General features: G+C 35.8%; 1 protein-coding gene across 2 annotated transcripts in view; it reads right to left on the bottom strand.

Moving 5' to 3' along the window:
- The window catches only part of LOC123680847 (homeotic protein ultrabithorax), a 270,094-nt gene extending 253,504 nt beyond the window's left edge, over window positions 1-16,590 (bottom strand). Inside the window, exon 1 of one of the 2 annotated variants that reach the window (XR_006747575.1) lies at window positions 15,462-16,589. Coding sequence is in view for 1 of the 2 variants with exons in the window: in XM_045618965.1 (XP_045474921.1) it covers window positions 15,462-16,125 (664 nt within the window). In the remaining variant the exon portion in view is untranslated. Of the gene's footprint in view, window positions 1-15,461 lie in introns of both variants that reach the window. The other variant, XM_045618965.1, reaches the window with a different exon arrangement.
- Window positions 16,591-17,368: the final 778 nt, after the last annotated feature.

The following is a 17,368-nucleotide window of genomic DNA, read 5'->3' as shown; positions in this document are numbered from 1 at the left end:
CCAATGATTCTTTCCCTCGTCTTAATTTAAACCAATCACAAATACTCAATTTTAAATTACAAATGGTTTCTAGATGAAAAACCTGTAAGACAGCACCTGTCAGCAGTTTTTTCGAGTTTACCCGCTGCAAAACTTGACAGCTCTTGTCACCAAAAATTATAACACCTTTGATAACAAAGAAATTATGGTCCCATGAAATAGTCAAATAAGACAAAACACATTACCACAATAATGCAGTAAGTGCGGGTGCAAAAATCTTTGACTCGGATTTTTTATGCCAACCGCACTCATACTTCTTGTTGAAAGATTACTGAGTAACGTATTTTTTTCGATTTTTTTTCCGAAAAATTAGATTTGCTTACTAACGAAAAAATTTAATTTTCAAGTGAGAGTAATATGAATAATCCATAGGTTATATCGATAAAATTATCTTAATATGTTGAGCATTATTTTTTTTGCAAAATTTGACGAACATTCATATATTATTTAATTTAATTATTTAGATATTATTCTGCATAAAATCATTTATTCATATTCCGAAAATCCAAACAAGGCAAAAAATATTTCGGTAATTTAATTCATTTTTTTTCATACGCCGACCGTTATAGATCTACATAACTTCCTGAAAAAGTCGAATTTATGCTAAAAACGTTCTTTGTTGTTGTTTCATTGATGAAGAAATTTGATATATTCTAACATCGAATCCGCACGATAGATTTTTTTGTCAAAAACGTTCCGCTAGTCAATTTTTTGTCTCCTTCATTCTTCTCAGAAGTTAATTCAAAAAGTTATCTAAACAATCTTTATTGCCTATTTCATTATCAAACGATCACAAAATTAATGTTTTTTGTAAACTGAACTATGAGAATGGCTACCGAAAATATTAATTTTTTCAACTCTAAATTAGCTTATCTGTCGTTAAAGTTCTTCCTTATCTTCAAAAGATTCAACGTTCACACGTTCCAATTAAGTTCGTTTAAATTAGCGAGCAGAATCTTTCTCGATTTAACGATCTGTGCGAATGGCTACTTGATGTATATTCAATAAGACGGATCGAATTAAATCACCTGTTTAAACGAACATTTGTACACGTCAGATATATCATTAAACTTTCTTTATACGCTCCCGTAATTGTATATGTTTCCGTAATTTTTCAAATTCGGCCTTGTACCCGCGAAATGCAGAAATTATAGACGAACACCTTCTATATATATATATATATAATAAGCTCGCTTCCTACTTGTCACACATATTTCACCTTGTATTTATCGTGTCGTTTATTTATCGAAATAATTAAATTCGTTCTCAATATTTTGTCGTGTACGTTTTTGTGCGTTATGATCGATTACGGCTTGTATTTTCTTGTTTCGCGCGAGCATAAAACGACCTTGCAAGTTGTCGCCGTTGTGTTAAGTTTCGAGAGGGATGAGAATGGTTTCAAACAGCTGAGTGCGGGGTCTTCTGGGAGGCTAGAATGGGGTGTGGACTGAGTAGAAGGCCATTGCTCTACTTCGCCGTTGAAAGCGCACCCTATAGTACGTTACGCCAGGTTGACTTCTTCTTCCGAGCGAGTGTTATTATCGATTTAACAATTATTTTCCAAGTGAATTTTTATTTTGAACGGGTTTGTTGAAAGGCGGGAAAATTAATCAAATAATATTCATAGAATATTTTTTTAGGAAAAATAATACCTATACATACTGAAAATATATTCCACTTGAAACAATAAGAATATACATATTCATATTTCTAAATCTTTCGAATTCTAATTCATCATTCTAAGAAAATATTTCGCTTTGAATAATATTCCTTAATTACTTCACTTCAAATAATAACTAACATTTGAATATTAACATTTTTGAAATCAATTGATCGAGAAAAAAACGACTTTTTTCTCTGAAAAATTTCTCGAATTATTTATTTACTATTCCTGAGAATATTTCTATAACCTGGTTACTATTCATAGAAAAATTAATTCAATAATTATGAGAAAAAATAATAATCATCGTAGTATGTAGATACTGAGACTATATTCCGCATGAAATAATATTCTATTATAATATTATAAAAAATATGATATGAATATTACTTTACTATTCCTAGGTTTATATTTAGATTCGAATAATATTTTTAGGGATATTGAATCCGTTGAAATAATATTCTATATGTTAATTCTTATAATTTTTCTGAATACTTATTATCTAAAAAATATTAATTCAAAATTCGGGATATTTTCCACTGAAAAAATATTCCGAATTTTACGAGAAAAATAATATTCCTTGGAATATTTTTCCCTGAAAAAATATTCCGAATTTTAGAAGAAAAATAATATTCTTCGGAATATTTTACACCTGAAAAAATATTCCGAATTACCTAAGCAAAAGATAAAAATCCTCGGAATATTTTTGCGAAATAAAATTCCTGGTTGTATTGGATAACGCATCAGACAGTTGCAGCCGAAAGAGGATCAGAAGTACCCTAATCAACAGATTATCCAATTAAATCGGGAATGGAACTCTGTTACCAGTTTGAAATATCGCCAGGACCTGAATGGCAATAATAATGTGTTTCGCATAATAATTGATTGAACGAAAACAAATCATCAATATTCGACGAATGTTACAACGGCTGTATTAAGCGTCATTCCACATATTAAACGACTGAAATTACTATTTTTGCCCGATGTAACATTAATTGTCGCTTGGCGACGTAACATGAATTTGCTAATGGCGTTTTTTTCGTCCGCAGTTCTCTCGATCTATTCCACATTTGTGTATACGAGGATAAGCAGGCTTTGAACGGACATATGTCGAGTGCGTGGTGGATTACGAAATTTTTTTCATTGATTGGCGATTTGGAAGGCAACTATTTAATTGTTGCATAATATGCATATAATTATTCCGGTATGTTTGGGCAATTATAAAGCACTAAAAGATTCTAATGAAAATATGCGTAGAATAATGGTGAAACGTTACGAATATATTTTTTCACCTCAGAATATTTTTTCTTCTTCTTAAGAATATTACAGTTGAATTTCATACATTGAAATCTCATCATATATAAATTTGTTCAAAAATTCAGCTGCCTACTGTACATGATTTTCATATACACTGTGTCCGTAAAGTATTGAACAAATTCATTTTCAGCTAAACGGACCATTTTAAGAAATAATCCGGAAACACATCGATATTTGATTTTAATTTACCGTATTTTAAAATAAGAATCTAATATACAGGGTGAATTACTCTCGAGTTATGACGTCACCTTCATTTCGTTTTAAATCGAATACCCCCATTTTGTCTCCATTTTCCGATTACTTTAGCTGAGCTGATTCCAAAAATTTATCACATGTTGATTCCAATTGGTACAGGGTGGAAAAAATACAATAGTTTTGTGTGTGCCCATAAAGTAACGCGTAACATTTTTTATTAGTTAAATTAACAGTATTATCGAAAATACTTATCGTCAAGCGGCAATTGGTTTTAATGTAACAACCTGTAGTTTGTTACATTTTTAGATTAATAAAAATGTATGAAAATAAGAAATAATTTTTTTCATATTCTGTCTGCTAGACCAGAGTACTAAATTTGTTTGGAAACAACTCATTTTTATTAATCTAAAAATGTAATAAACTACAGGTTGCTACATTCAAAGCAATTTCCGCTAAACAATAAGTATTTTTGATAATATTGTTAATTTAACTAATAAAGAATTTTACGCGTTACTTTATGAGCACACACAAAACTATTGTATTTTTGTCCACCCTGTACCAATTGGAATCAACATGTGATACATTTTTGGAATCAGCTCAGCTAGAGTAATCGGAAAATTGAAACGAAATGGGGGTGTTCCATTTAAAAAAAATGATGGTGACTTCATTACTCGAAAGTAATTCACCCTGTATATTAGATTATTATTTCAAAATACGGTAAATTAAAATTAAAAATCGACGTGTTTCAGGATTATTTCTTAAAATGGTCTCTTCAGCTAAAAATGAATTTGTTCCATACTTTACGGATACAGTGTATATTGATTGGAACACCGACACGTCTGCTGGTTCACCAGTTAGCCATAAGAAAACCCCATGTAAACGAAAGATATAACGACTGTTTTTCCTGCTTGCCTCACAAAGTATTTTTTCAACGACCTCATCGCCTGTTATGATCATTAGACATCCCGACTCGGTCCCCTAAAAGCCACAAACCGTATAACTCAACACAACCTTAAAAATTCAAATTCATTCAAAAGCTCATTAAATCAAACACTGATTCCCGATATAACAACGTCGATTTTTACCCCAGCGTCGCCGCTAATGACTTCCGTTAACCTTTCTCATTACGGCCGAAGATCGACGATCAAGAACGTTAAGAACGGCGATATATACGCCTGAGTATATACGCCGCTTGTACAAACCCCAGTTATCTCGGCGTCCGATAAAAGACGGACGTTATTTTTTTTTTGCCGCGCGTCGCCTATTCAAATTTGCCGTTCGGGGGGAGGAAGAGGCTCCCTGATGACGCCCATAATTAATAAAGTAATGTGGTAAGAATCAACACTAGTCCGCCCGGGCGGTAGATATCCGACCGTGGCCCGCTGTTTGTATAAATGGAATGGCGCCATGCCTCACTTCTAACGACTGTTAGTTGAGGCCCCGAATTTAAGCCAGGCACGAACTCGTTATTAAGGCTCCCTGATAACCACAACGCGTACATTTTTTTTCACCCCCCTCCCCCTCCTAGGCCACGATACATGCACAACGTCGCGACGCCAATCGATGCGGTCGATCGACGAATTAACGCCCGACGCTTATTGTTTTCGGCCTTGCGTGGATAATAGGCGGAAGCCGAATTTCGATTTTAATGTTTCCGGTTTTTTTTTTGTCGATATTTTTTGGTGTAGTCGAGGTGTTTTGGGACGGCAAAAATTGCTGTATAGCTTTGGGACGAATGAGACATATTTTAATGTTGAAAATGAGCCTAGAAATTGCTCTAGAACAAAATTAGGAACGTTTACTTAATTTTCTACCACTTTAAGGGAAGATATTTTGGAAACGCACCGAAAAATTCCTTAAAAATTCATTATAATTCCTAAACTATTGAAGCTAGGTAGCTAGGACTATACATTAAAAATATTGTGTTCAGTATCACAGTATAAATACATGTTCTGAGTTTTTTTTCCGAATGTAGTCAAGTTTTCGATAATTATTTTTTTTATTTGATTCCTTGAATGTTTGCCCTAAAAATCAACGGATCGTGTTCGGAAGATAGGCATTTTAATAAGATGTATCGAGTGATTTTTGTAACAAATTCAATCTGAATAGCTTTTATAGTTTTCAAGAAGAGTCCATAACAAAAGAATACAAAAGGTTCATTCAATAGCGTTAAAGTATGTAAGTTACGTTTTCGTCCTATTTCAAAATAACAAATTGTGCAATAGGTATGTATTCAAATCGTTTAAAAATTCTATATCCCTCTTTGGCAAGTGTCATGGAAGTTTATGAGTTTTATCGGTTCAATTAATCGAAAATTCGACCTGAAAATTTGAGAATAATACAAATTTCATCATAGATCCGTTTTTATTCATATATATTTCAAAATTTAAATTGAAAAAGTTAGAAATTCCTTGGAATTTATCAGAATGGTTAGGTAATTATTTCATCATATCTCAGCGTTATTCCTAGACAGTATGACAGTATTGCATATACAATCGTTACCTTCATTCAAAATATCAGGACATTAATCTTTATAACTAGTCAATTAAGATTAATCTTTCAGAAATTCAATCCATTGGATTAAAATCTTGAGAACTAATTGATTGAATGATTGAGAATTTCATTAGAACCTATTCTTATACCAAATTTCATAGGAATACCTCTCTATTTCGATCCTAAAAAATATTCTGATCTAGCAGGATTTACTGATTTATTAGTTGAATTTCACAGTATCATGAAAAAAAAATTCTGACTTAGTGTCGGATCTTTTGACCGCTCGTCATTCACGCGCCTCATAGAGGCCACAGAACTGTTGAAATATATTATATCGAATGTGTTCATTAAGATGTCAAGATTATCGAGAATATAATGTAGATTAGGAGTTCTGTTGAATGAGTAGAAAATGAATGAAATAATCAACAAATCAACTGAAAATTTCAAGTTTTTAGGATATAGAATTTGAGGACGAATTCCTTGTTCCTTTTGTATGAGGAGAGATTCATTATTCAAAAATCTATTAAACCTATTGGATTTGAACTTGGAAAAACCTCTGTCAACTAAGCAGAATCGATTTTTGCTTACTCTCGATCGAGATTTCGAGATAGGATTGAAGCCTCTCAATCTGACCAATCCGTCGTCTGCAGGAATGCATGAAATCCAAAACGGGTTTCGTTTGAAATTCAATTTAATCAACTGGCTAAGCGGAGAGAGAGAGGAGTTCACCGAGCACACAAGCATTTCAAACGCAAGCCAAAAGAAGAGATCTCTTATATACGGCTCTAGAAAACGTAATACATCTTGTCTTCAGGACGTTTCGAACGGTTCCTCTAAGGCGGCCATGATTTACAGCATTCTGGCCTGTCCGCGCTCGAAATGATAACTTATTTTGTTGAAACACAGCCGGCCGGAGCGTTTACAGAATATCGGTTTTCCTTGATAAAGTTCGGGCGGATATACATATCTTGACGTCGATATTCTCCTTTAGTATACTTGACGTAGTATAAACCCGACATATGCGCTTCCGTTTACCAACCAAGCTATTGACAGCCTTTAACATCAAAAAGTTACATGCGGAATCGAAAAATTCCTTGTATCAACTCCAATCGACCTTGATCAATAATTAACATATAATTTTATCGAATGTAAGAAGACGCTCCAGGCAAATTAAAGATGATAACCATGAATTTCACTCGATAACACTGTTGGCGTCCTTCTCACATTATCACACAACACGTCCACAACACATCACGGTGAGATCACTGAACTGCTGAAATCTTCGGTGCTCTTCGATCAGAAAAAACGGCCTTATCACCATATAATCACCAGCAAAACGTGTGTGTTGTTAACATAACGAACAACTGAAACTGACTAACGGAAAACTGATGGTTGCTCCCCTCTGTATAGATCGAACGACCATGGGTTATCCTACACACAGGGCGGCCATTAAAAGGACCCGCTTTTGTGTATCGAGGCTCTTATTATAGCGGAGCTAAGGTCTATTATTACGGCCGGTCTAGCCTTGAGCGCTCTTAGACAAATTCGTGACGATAGCGTTAAAAAACCTTCTCGGAAAAAAATGAACAATAACGAAAAAAACACGGCTGTAAAACAGTTTCGTCGAACATCGATTTCTGTACTGACTTTTTATGATAAAGGTAGGTACGGACAGAGAGGGCTGTACGCTGCTACCTGACGATGGCATAAAGGTCAGATTTATGGCCTTCTAACGAAATCGTTAAAAAAGAAGTTCTAATGTCTTCATTCCGTACGAGGAAGACCGAAATGTAATTAGTTATAGAGCAATCTATTTTTTAATCGACGCGTTCATTATTCTAATCTCGAGTAGTATCGCTAACTGAATATATCGGAGAGTAAATTAACTTTTTGACGGAATTTAATACACTTATCGAAATAATAATTTAGGAATTATTTCGTTTCGATGTTTAAACAAACAGATTGAGTTATCGGGGAAAAGTCTCGTGAGTTTTTGTTTATGGAACATGCAACGAAAAATCTAATTAAGGACTAAAAGATAAAAGTGCAGAATTCCACTCTCAAGTTCATAATTTAATTTTTTTTATCGCAGAATGTCTCGATTCGTAGAAAAAAATCATGTATGATAACACCGATTGAATAAATCCAAACAAAATTCATTACTATTTATAACGCAGGCTATATAACTGGAAAACTCCAAACTAAAGGGTGTTTTTTTTAGAGCTAAGGAACTTTAAATTGCAATAAAACAACGATGGATTATTCGATTGACATGAATTTTATTTATCCGCAAGATGATCTTGTGGCATTATATTTTAAATATGATTTCTGGCATATGACCGCCACGGCTGGCTCGGATGTAGTCCAATCTGGACGTCCAATTTTCGATGACTTTTTCCAACATTTGTGGCCGTATATCGGCAATAACACGGCGAATGTTGTCTTCCAAATGGTCAAGGGTTTGTGGCTTATCCGCATAGACCAATGACTACGACTACATAGTCCTACAGAAAGTAGCCTAGCGGTGTTAAATCACAAGATCTTGGGGACAAATTCACAGGTCCAAAACGTGAAAACGTGTCTTTCAATAAATCGATTGTGGCACGAGCTGTGTGACATGTTGCGCCGTCTTGTTGGAACCACAGCTCCTGGACATCATGGTTGTTCAATTCAGGAATGAAAAAGTTGGTAATCATGTCTCTATACCGATCACCATTGACTGTTTCGTTCTGGACATCATCATTTTTGAAGAAGTACGGACCAATGATTCCACCAGCCCATAAAGCGCACCAAAGAGTCAGTTTTTCTGGATGTAACGGTGTTTCGACATACACTCGAGGATTAGCTTCACTCCAAATGCTGCAGTTTTGTTTGTTGACGTAGCCATTCAACCAGAAGTGCGCTTCATCGCTAAACAAAATAAAATGGACGTAGTGCGCGATACGTATTCCGCACAGAACCATTATTTTCTAAATAAAATTGCAATATTTGAAAGCGTTGTTCAGGAGTGAGTCTATTCATGATGAATTGCCAAACCAAACTGAGAATAAATCACTTGACACTTGATATACCTCGAAAAAAAAACACCCGTTACATAGCCAAAAATTTCAATAAAAATTTCAGAATTGTTCGTCGACATATTTTTGATGAATGAAGTTTTATAAATAATTTTTTTTTATTTTCATGTTATAACTAGAAGGGGTATTTCCACTGGATTTTGTGCCAATAGCTCTAAATTTTAGCGAAATAGCTAACTATATGAACAAAACAACAATATCAAAGAAAAACAATCTTACGAAAAAAAATTTTTTTGACCAAGTTTCAATCAACTGTGGATCGAAATTTCGGACGACCTTGGCTCGTGATCCGAAGATCGGCCAAGGCTATCGTGCCAAACTTGATGGAGAGCGATAATTTAAATTTCGCAGAGTGGTATAACAATTCTCGGCGGTCTGAACCTTTCTGGTACATTGGGAGGGCTATCTATAGCATGGCGGTAAGTTATTGATTCACTGCCTACATTTTATGATATACGATTTCACTCCGTTATGCCCCGCGTAATTTTGAAGAAATACCGAACGCAGTGAGTTCTGAAACTCGGTGCGGAACGGAGAATTGAAGTGGCACGGCACTGCGTTAACGGTTTGTTTAAAAATGAGGAATAATGTGTTGAAAATCGGAACGACCTGTTGTATCTTTTTGGGTCGTAAATATCTTCCAACAATGAGGAAGTTGAAAAATAATAAACTTGCATTCGACAAAATTATAATAATATTGTTTGATATTGTTGAAATGTAAACACCTGATGGAGCCGCAATTTTAGGGCAAGTTTAATATTTTTCATTTGAAAATTTTTTAATTTAAAGTATTAAGTGATGACCAAATCTAGTTGTTGAAAAATAGATATTCAGTACTTAGGTTATTAAAAGAAAAATTCAATAAAAAAAATACATATAATATAAAAATGAAAGCATCCAGAAGAAATGCTTCTTTAATTATCTAATTTTGTTAAGTTGGACAGACAAAAGCTCGTCGAAAAGTACACGATCCCAAAAATGAGAAAAAAAATTAATTGTTTCTATCGAAATTTGCTGAATTGCCCATAAAAACAATTATTCCCCAATAAAAACTCAAAACTGTTTTTTTATCATTTTGAGAAGCTTATAACTTTTCAAGATCTTTTGTTTACATCAAAAAGTCCTTCAAATTTTTATTCATCGACTAAAAACTTGTTACTCATTCAGTATCACCCTGTGGACTGATTTAATTTTTAAGAATCATCAAAATATGTAATGCAATTCATGTATTTCATTAATCAAAAATCTGGAGAAGCAAGGAATACATTTTTCAAATATATTAAGTTTTCACCAATGTTGTTTTGCCTTTTTCAGGTGCAGCAGAAAATTAAGACCTACAAAGAAGATTCAGCATCTGTATGAATGAATGATCGCTGTGATACAATAAAGAAACCTTGACTATTTTAGGGCAGGTTTTAAGTATTTTCAGCCTCGCTTTTGGGTAAAGCCAAACAACCATCATTACTGGAGGACCTACAAAATACCTCCTAGCCCGAATTTTTTCCCATATTACAATAAATAACTGAATATGTATATAAAATAGGGCACACCAGCTGTAAATGTTCTAGACGGATGAGAAAGAACTCGGATCTATGTGAACAGGCTGGTGAACCTTCTATAACATGGGCATCAAGAATGTTAGCATATTAATGAATAGTTGGAATAACATTATTAAAATTATAGGTATGTTACGTTGGAGTTTTACGCCAGTTCTCAGCGTGAATACAAGATAACATTTCCAAGACATTATATTATGAACCTAAAGACTAACAGGTAACAAATTCGAAAGGATATACGAAATATAGGCTAATAACAAACGCTGTTACTAATTGGCGCTTCATTAGAATTATTTATTCAAAATATTAATCCCAATATGATATTAAATTATTAAAAAAAAAAATTATTTCCTGCACTGATGAAATTTCAAGCAATCTCGATTTTTGCGTGTTTGTTGAAGGACGAAATACATATGAAATTTGATTCCTCAATAATTGGTGAAATACTCATACAAAATTGTTTGTAGAATTCGATATTTCAAGATATATCCATTAGATGAAATGAGTTATTCAAAATTCAAGTCTCAGAATTTTTTCGACAGGAAAATTTGTTTTTTGTTTTAATTTGTGTAATTCTACGCTAATTGAGTAAATGTATGTATTATATTTTCAACAGTTTCAGAGTTCATGCGAGATTTTATGAATGAATTACGTGAATACGAATTCGAACAAGTGCGCGTATTTTTTTTTAAATCAAATGAAGACAAAAATTTCCAATTCTCTGAAACAGGCTTACGAAATTTCAACTGCTGTGGAAGGTGCTTAGTCCCTGGACAGAGAAGCGTTTAATAACTCAAATAACAGTAATATATCGCCGGCCCTCTAAGACAGGTCGCATTCAGATGATAATTTCTTGGTATCCAAGGGGTTAAAATGCAGGTCTAGCTGCAATACCGTAGTCCTGTCTCTAACCCAGTCGCTATGAAGGATTACATAGCCCGCTCTTCCTGATTTTTGTTCTCGTTGTTCCTGTTCCAAAACGGCCAAAGGTTATTCGGAAGCACCCGCATCTATAGGCGGTCGTAAAATGACACCCAGGTCAGCGTTGAGAGGTAAAATTGACAGATAATGAGATTGAATAGGACTTTATGGTTTCAACCATGGAGTAATAAACATAGATAGAGGGAGTATACGCAATTTTTTCATGTCCCTAACTTAGTTGGATTACGTTTTCGGATAGGGATATATTTTCGAATCCACAATTTTACTATATCGTTATGAATGAAATATATTTATTTGAGTTATTCTCAAGTAAATATGCAAATTTGAATATTTGGAATCTCATATTTTTCCTAATTGTCGAATTTGTAATAAGCAGAATATTTATTATTTTCTTTATCTACCTGCTGAAATCCAAGGTTTGGCAACTTTTGCTCTCCTAGTGTCATTTGTTGTTTCACATCGTTTCTTTCTGATTTCTGATAAATTTAGGTATTTATTTCAATATATTTTGAGTTAATATGAAACGTTGATTGACATAAGAAGTGCGATCTTTGCGGAGAAACTTGCAAATTGAGTGAAATATCACTGATATGTTTACATTTTCTCGCGCTTCATGTCAAATTTGATAGTTCATGTTGGAGACAAAATTTGCTTACTGAAAATGACATAAGCTCCCTCTACCTATGTTTATGACTCTGAGGTGGAAATAACTGATTTTCAATCGATTCATTAAATTCGAAATAACATATTTCAAGGGCATCGAAAAAAAATTTTTTTTAAATATACAATATTAGCATATTGGAACGTTTTATTGCTGATCATTAACTTTTTCAGATCACAACAATGTTTATACATCCTGAAATGATGTAATTAATTACATACCTAGATAATAATAGTTCGATGATAATTTTGAATTTAGGTACTATACCTATAGGTATAAAGGTTGAAATCCTTTTTTTCATTTTGAATCAATCAAACTGTTCAAGAAAGAATTGCAAAAAAAATTAAATATGTTGATGGACGATAAATCGAGAACATCTCAGTTTAATGATTTAATTATGATTAATAAGAGTTTTATGGCATTAAAAACGCTGCTAAACAGTAATGGATCCTATACACATAAGTTTTTTCTAGATTGATGGACTAACTATTATTTATTCATCAAAATGAATCACTATCACTTTCAATTCAGTGTCTGCACACTTTGAATTTAATGTGTTCCATTCGAACTGAGACTTTTTCAAATAATTTTTTATTCTTATTGAATGTTATTCCGAACAAAATAGAATCAGCTTTCAAAACTATAGAAGAAATCTACCACCAATGTTCATCTGCCAACAAGGTAGATCGGCTTTGAATACAATAAAAGTACGTTAGCCATTTTTTGATTTTCAAGTTGAGCATGGAATCTAAAGTACTTCATTTGCATTTGCACACTAAATCTATTGATTTTCAACAACTACTTATCTTGGGTGGAAAACTTGTCGAACGACCCTCGTACATGAGTCACGTGCACGAGGCAATACAAAGCCACGAACCCTCCAATTTCAAACATCACCCATCCATAAAACGTAATGTGCTAAAGGTAATACTGTAGTAGATAATAACCAGGCTATCGATGAAGTCGTTCTTTTTTTATTCATTTCCTAGACATCGAATCCCATTAATTTTCATTCAATTGTAGGCAAAATATTCCTCCTACTTGCGTGCTTCTCTGACTGACGTTTGACGTCGGCACAATAAACGGTAGACCTGGCGGTTTTTCGAACAGGCCAGAAAACATAACAGATTTATTTGGACCAGTCGAACGAAAAGCTTTTCATCTCATTTTGTGCTGTTTTTTTTTTCGTGGACTGACTTTGGGAGTCAAGTGAGTCAAGATCTCGAAATAAATACTTTCGAGAGTACGCCGAAGAGGTTTATTTACGTTATGATCTAGAGATGAAAGAGACAATTCAAAAAGCTGTAGGGCAATACGCCAAGTAAGTAGCGTAGACATTTCGAATGACAGGTTAGTCAATCACCGCACACTACCGACATCTGTCGACAGGTAGGTCAATCAGACGAACAGGTAGTACCGCACAAAACCACAACCCCTAGAGGGTTGTCGCAAAATAAAAAAGGTAGAGAACTCCATCTTTCGCCAACCGGATGAATTTAAGACGTTTTTGGGGCAGTAAAAAATCTAACTTCGCACTCAACTCTTTCGACTGACGGCTTCTGGGATGATTTGTGGACCGGCCTGGAAGCGGCAAAAAATAAGGGGTGGGCGCCGAGAGTTTAGGGACGTGGAAAATTAATTTGGCGTTCTGGACGCCCGCTTTTGAATCAGCTGATTGTCCATGTGACAAAACAAACGCCGGTCTGGGGAGGGAGGACTTTTATGCGGCTTGTTCGTTCGAGTTCTATAACGTAGACTTCCAAATCCGGAAGGAGAGGGACAGGGGCGAAATGGCCCCAAATTCGAGGTTAATCGATCGGGTGGAAAATTTAGTGAGAATTTTTTTTTGGCGGAATTTCTCGAATATTATGTTATCGTAAAATATAGGAAAAATAAAGTTGAATTAGAAATAATTTCAGGATTTTTTGTTGTATTATTGGGACGAAATGATATAATTTTTTTATTAAAAAAAAGAAGGATTTCGAAAATTAATAAATTGAATAATTATTCCAACAGAAGATAAGAATTATTCTCAAGCTACTCACATTATAAGAAAAATTTTATTATTAAAAAAAAAGAATTTAGACTGGTAGGTCTTCCAAAATTAATGAATTGAATAATTATTTCAACAAAATTTGAAGATTACAATTTTTCTCAAGCTACTCACATTATGACAAAAGTTTTATATTGTCAGTGAAATTTGTTATAATTCCTATGTAAATAATTAATTATTATCTTTATTCGAAAAACTATTATAAGTGTTAGTATAGAGAAATATAAATATATCTTTAGCCTTGTAGAATTACATCTTTTTATAATATTTGTCATCAATTATTTTCGAAAATGTGAACATTTCACATTTATTCAATTGAGGATATTTCGAACACGTAATTATGGCAGTAAATAAATTAATTATCCTTATAAAGAGTACAAGAGCTCAGTGGATTTTTAAAGAATAATGGCGATATTTTTATTTTTTTAATTAATCAAGCAAATTATCGGTCCCACTGAATATCCTAATGAAAATGTGATTTATTCTAATGAAACATGACATATATTTAAATCGAATATTCTAAGACATTGAGAAATATTTGATTCGATCGAATTACAAAATTCGATATTAGATAGAAAATAATTCTAATAGAGTCCGATTAATGAATAAATTCACCTACAGCTCAAATCAAGACAGAAGAAGAATTTTCCTGCATTATTCAATTTATAACGTAATTTAGTTACGATGACAAAAAATAATTTTACTACTGATCAGATTGAAAGAAAATGCTCAAAATTATTCAATTTATTGCAATTAATTTACTACATCACAATCACGAACTTAGAAAATTCTCGTAATATTCTAATTTATTCAGAAAGACAATAAAAATAATTTCATTAATGTACTACTGTTCAATTTAATACAAACTTAGGAAATAATCGTCAAATAACTGAATAGCCAGCAGAATTCGATTTTTCAATTTTCACACTCTGAAAAAACCTACAGACAATCTCTCAAAATCATCCACGTAAAAAAATTCGCCATAGCTATTTTTTTTAACGGTCTCAACCACTCCCGCTGCGTTAGCCGTCGGACAAAACCAATCACCGTCCCAACCACAAACGTTCACGCTATGCAAAATTGCAACAACCAATAATAAACAGGTCTTAAAACTCCAAAATACGACACCGTACAATCGTTTCCGACAAAGGACCCCCTCGGGCCACCCGTGCCGGCCCTGGATCTCGCCCATGGCCAGAGATCCGGCCCGGAGATAGGGAACAATAATTGGGCACATTCAACCCTGATTTTACACGCACTTGACTCGCAGCAAATTCAAGTAAGAACAGCGGGGGACCCAGCTCCTCGCTTTAAATAAGTTCCAGACCGTATTTACAAATGAAACCGGGCTTAATGGGGCGATCATTAGGTCTCAAGTGGACTTTTGAGACGATTGTAAAGGGTTCCCACCTGAAATTGGCCCTACCGGACTTTTCCGAATTTCGAGTAAAATCTAAAGGTTACATACCTGCAATGGCCATCCAAGGGTAGAATGTGTGGTTGGGCTGCTGATGGATCTGCGTTCCTACAGGCTGCGAAGACGATGTGTTCAGCGAGCAAGGGTTGTTCCATGAAGATAAGGAATTGGACGTCCTTCCTCCGGTCGCCGATCCTGGACTTGAAGACGGGTCTCCTCCTACCAAACCTACTGAAGTTCCATAGCCAACCCTACTATCTGGGGTACATGCTGAAGGTCGCACTGGACCTGCCAAGCTGTTGGCTAAATTTGCACCACCACCGGTAGCAGCGCTTTGCCAAACGTCCTTTACAGCTTGTGCTGCAACTACAGAAGCGTATCCGTTTTGGTCTGCGTTTCCCTTAGAGCAGTCTGGTTTCGTGTTTCCGGAACTGCTGTAGGAATTTTGTTGGCTTTCTGACGAAGAGTATAGTTTACAGGCTGCTGCTACAGAAGCGTCGTAAGGAGAATCTTGCGGAGGTCTGGCTTGGTGCAGGGAATGATGATGATGGTGCTGCGTGGAGGCGTACGGTGACATCCCCAGACTTAGCGGGAAAGATCTGTAAGCGGCCGCAGCCGCTGCACTCTGATCGTGGTGATGGGCCCCTGTTACAGACCCGGCACCCTGGTGGTGGTGGCCCCCGTAGAAGCCACCCTGTTCGAAGTAGGAGTTCATGATTGCCGAATTAATCTTGGAGCTATTTACTATTATCCCCCGACTGGAGGGATAGTCCGCTCAAAAAACAAAAAACGAACAAACTCAATACGGGCACACTTACACTAGTCAATTTTCAGAAAGCACTGCTGTTCGTTGCAACGTCCGGCCGGATCAGACTCAGTCAAAGTCGCACAATATAAACAAGTTAAAAAAATACGACATTATAATTCGTTCCGGATTTTAACAGGTCATTTGTAGTGTCACTCGACACGGTTATGGGCGCCGCTCAAACGGCAGTAAAATGATTACAGTTAACGATGTAAATAATCGTAAAACCGGGCTATAAAAATGCGGCAGTAAAATCGTACGACACACGAGTGCGCGCGAGGTTCGAATCCAAAGGATGCACGGACGTATCTACCAAGCCGGCTAGCCAAGTCGCGGATGGAAACCCACTGGAGCTCTGGATTCTGCTCCTACCCACACATCCCGATCCATTCTCGCTCTCTCTCTCTCTCCTCGGCCCCGCGCTCCGTTTCGCTTGCGCGCGTACGTAATCCCCACTTAAAAACGACACGAGGCCACAATAGAGAGCTCATTAAAGCTCCCTTTATCGCTACCTGTATTATTTCCGACGTAAAAACGGCCATTCGCAGGTTTTCGACGCTTTCGCCGGACTTCGCCGGCCCTAGAACCCCCCGCTGACGGACCCCAACCCCTTAAAACCCATCACAACCAAAACCCACGTCTAAAAAACCTCATTCGACGCGAATTTCCCGCTTTTCGAATTCCACCAATTTTCGCAATTTTTCCAGAATTTCCACATATCGGAGAAATCTGGACACAAGTCCGGAGCGCACCTTTAGTAGGACGGTGCCTTTCGGCTGGGAGGGGGCGCCCTGGAACCAATCGTGAGTACAAAGGCGTCGAGTGCATGCAGTGCGCAAGGAGCCCATTCATTGCGTGACCCCTCGCGTACCCCCTCCACCGTGTGGTCCCGTCTCTGTCTGGCGGGCCGCGACGATCGGGCGGTGCGGTGGCGCTATCTAGCGGCGGGCGCCCGAACCGCGGCAATAAAACCAGAAACATTCCGGTCGTCAGAGAAATAACATCAGCGCTGAATGGCTACTTGAGCCACTTGAAGGACTCGTAAACGATGAAATTCATTTTGGGATGAAGTCTCTCTCGGAGCTACTTAAATCGTGGTAGTGGCTGCTTTCAGGATTGCTTCATTTCGATCGGGTTTTGAACGGTGTTGTAC

Source organism: Harmonia axyridis, chromosome 1 (genome assembly GCF_914767665.1).
Source record: "Harmonia axyridis chromosome 1, icHarAxyr1.1, whole genome shotgun sequence".
Lineage (NCBI taxonomy): Eukaryota > Metazoa > Arthropoda > Insecta > Coleoptera > Coccinellidae > Harmonia > Harmonia axyridis.
Note: the sequence above shows the minus strand (reverse complement) of the source record. Positions and strands in the feature narration are given on the sequence as shown.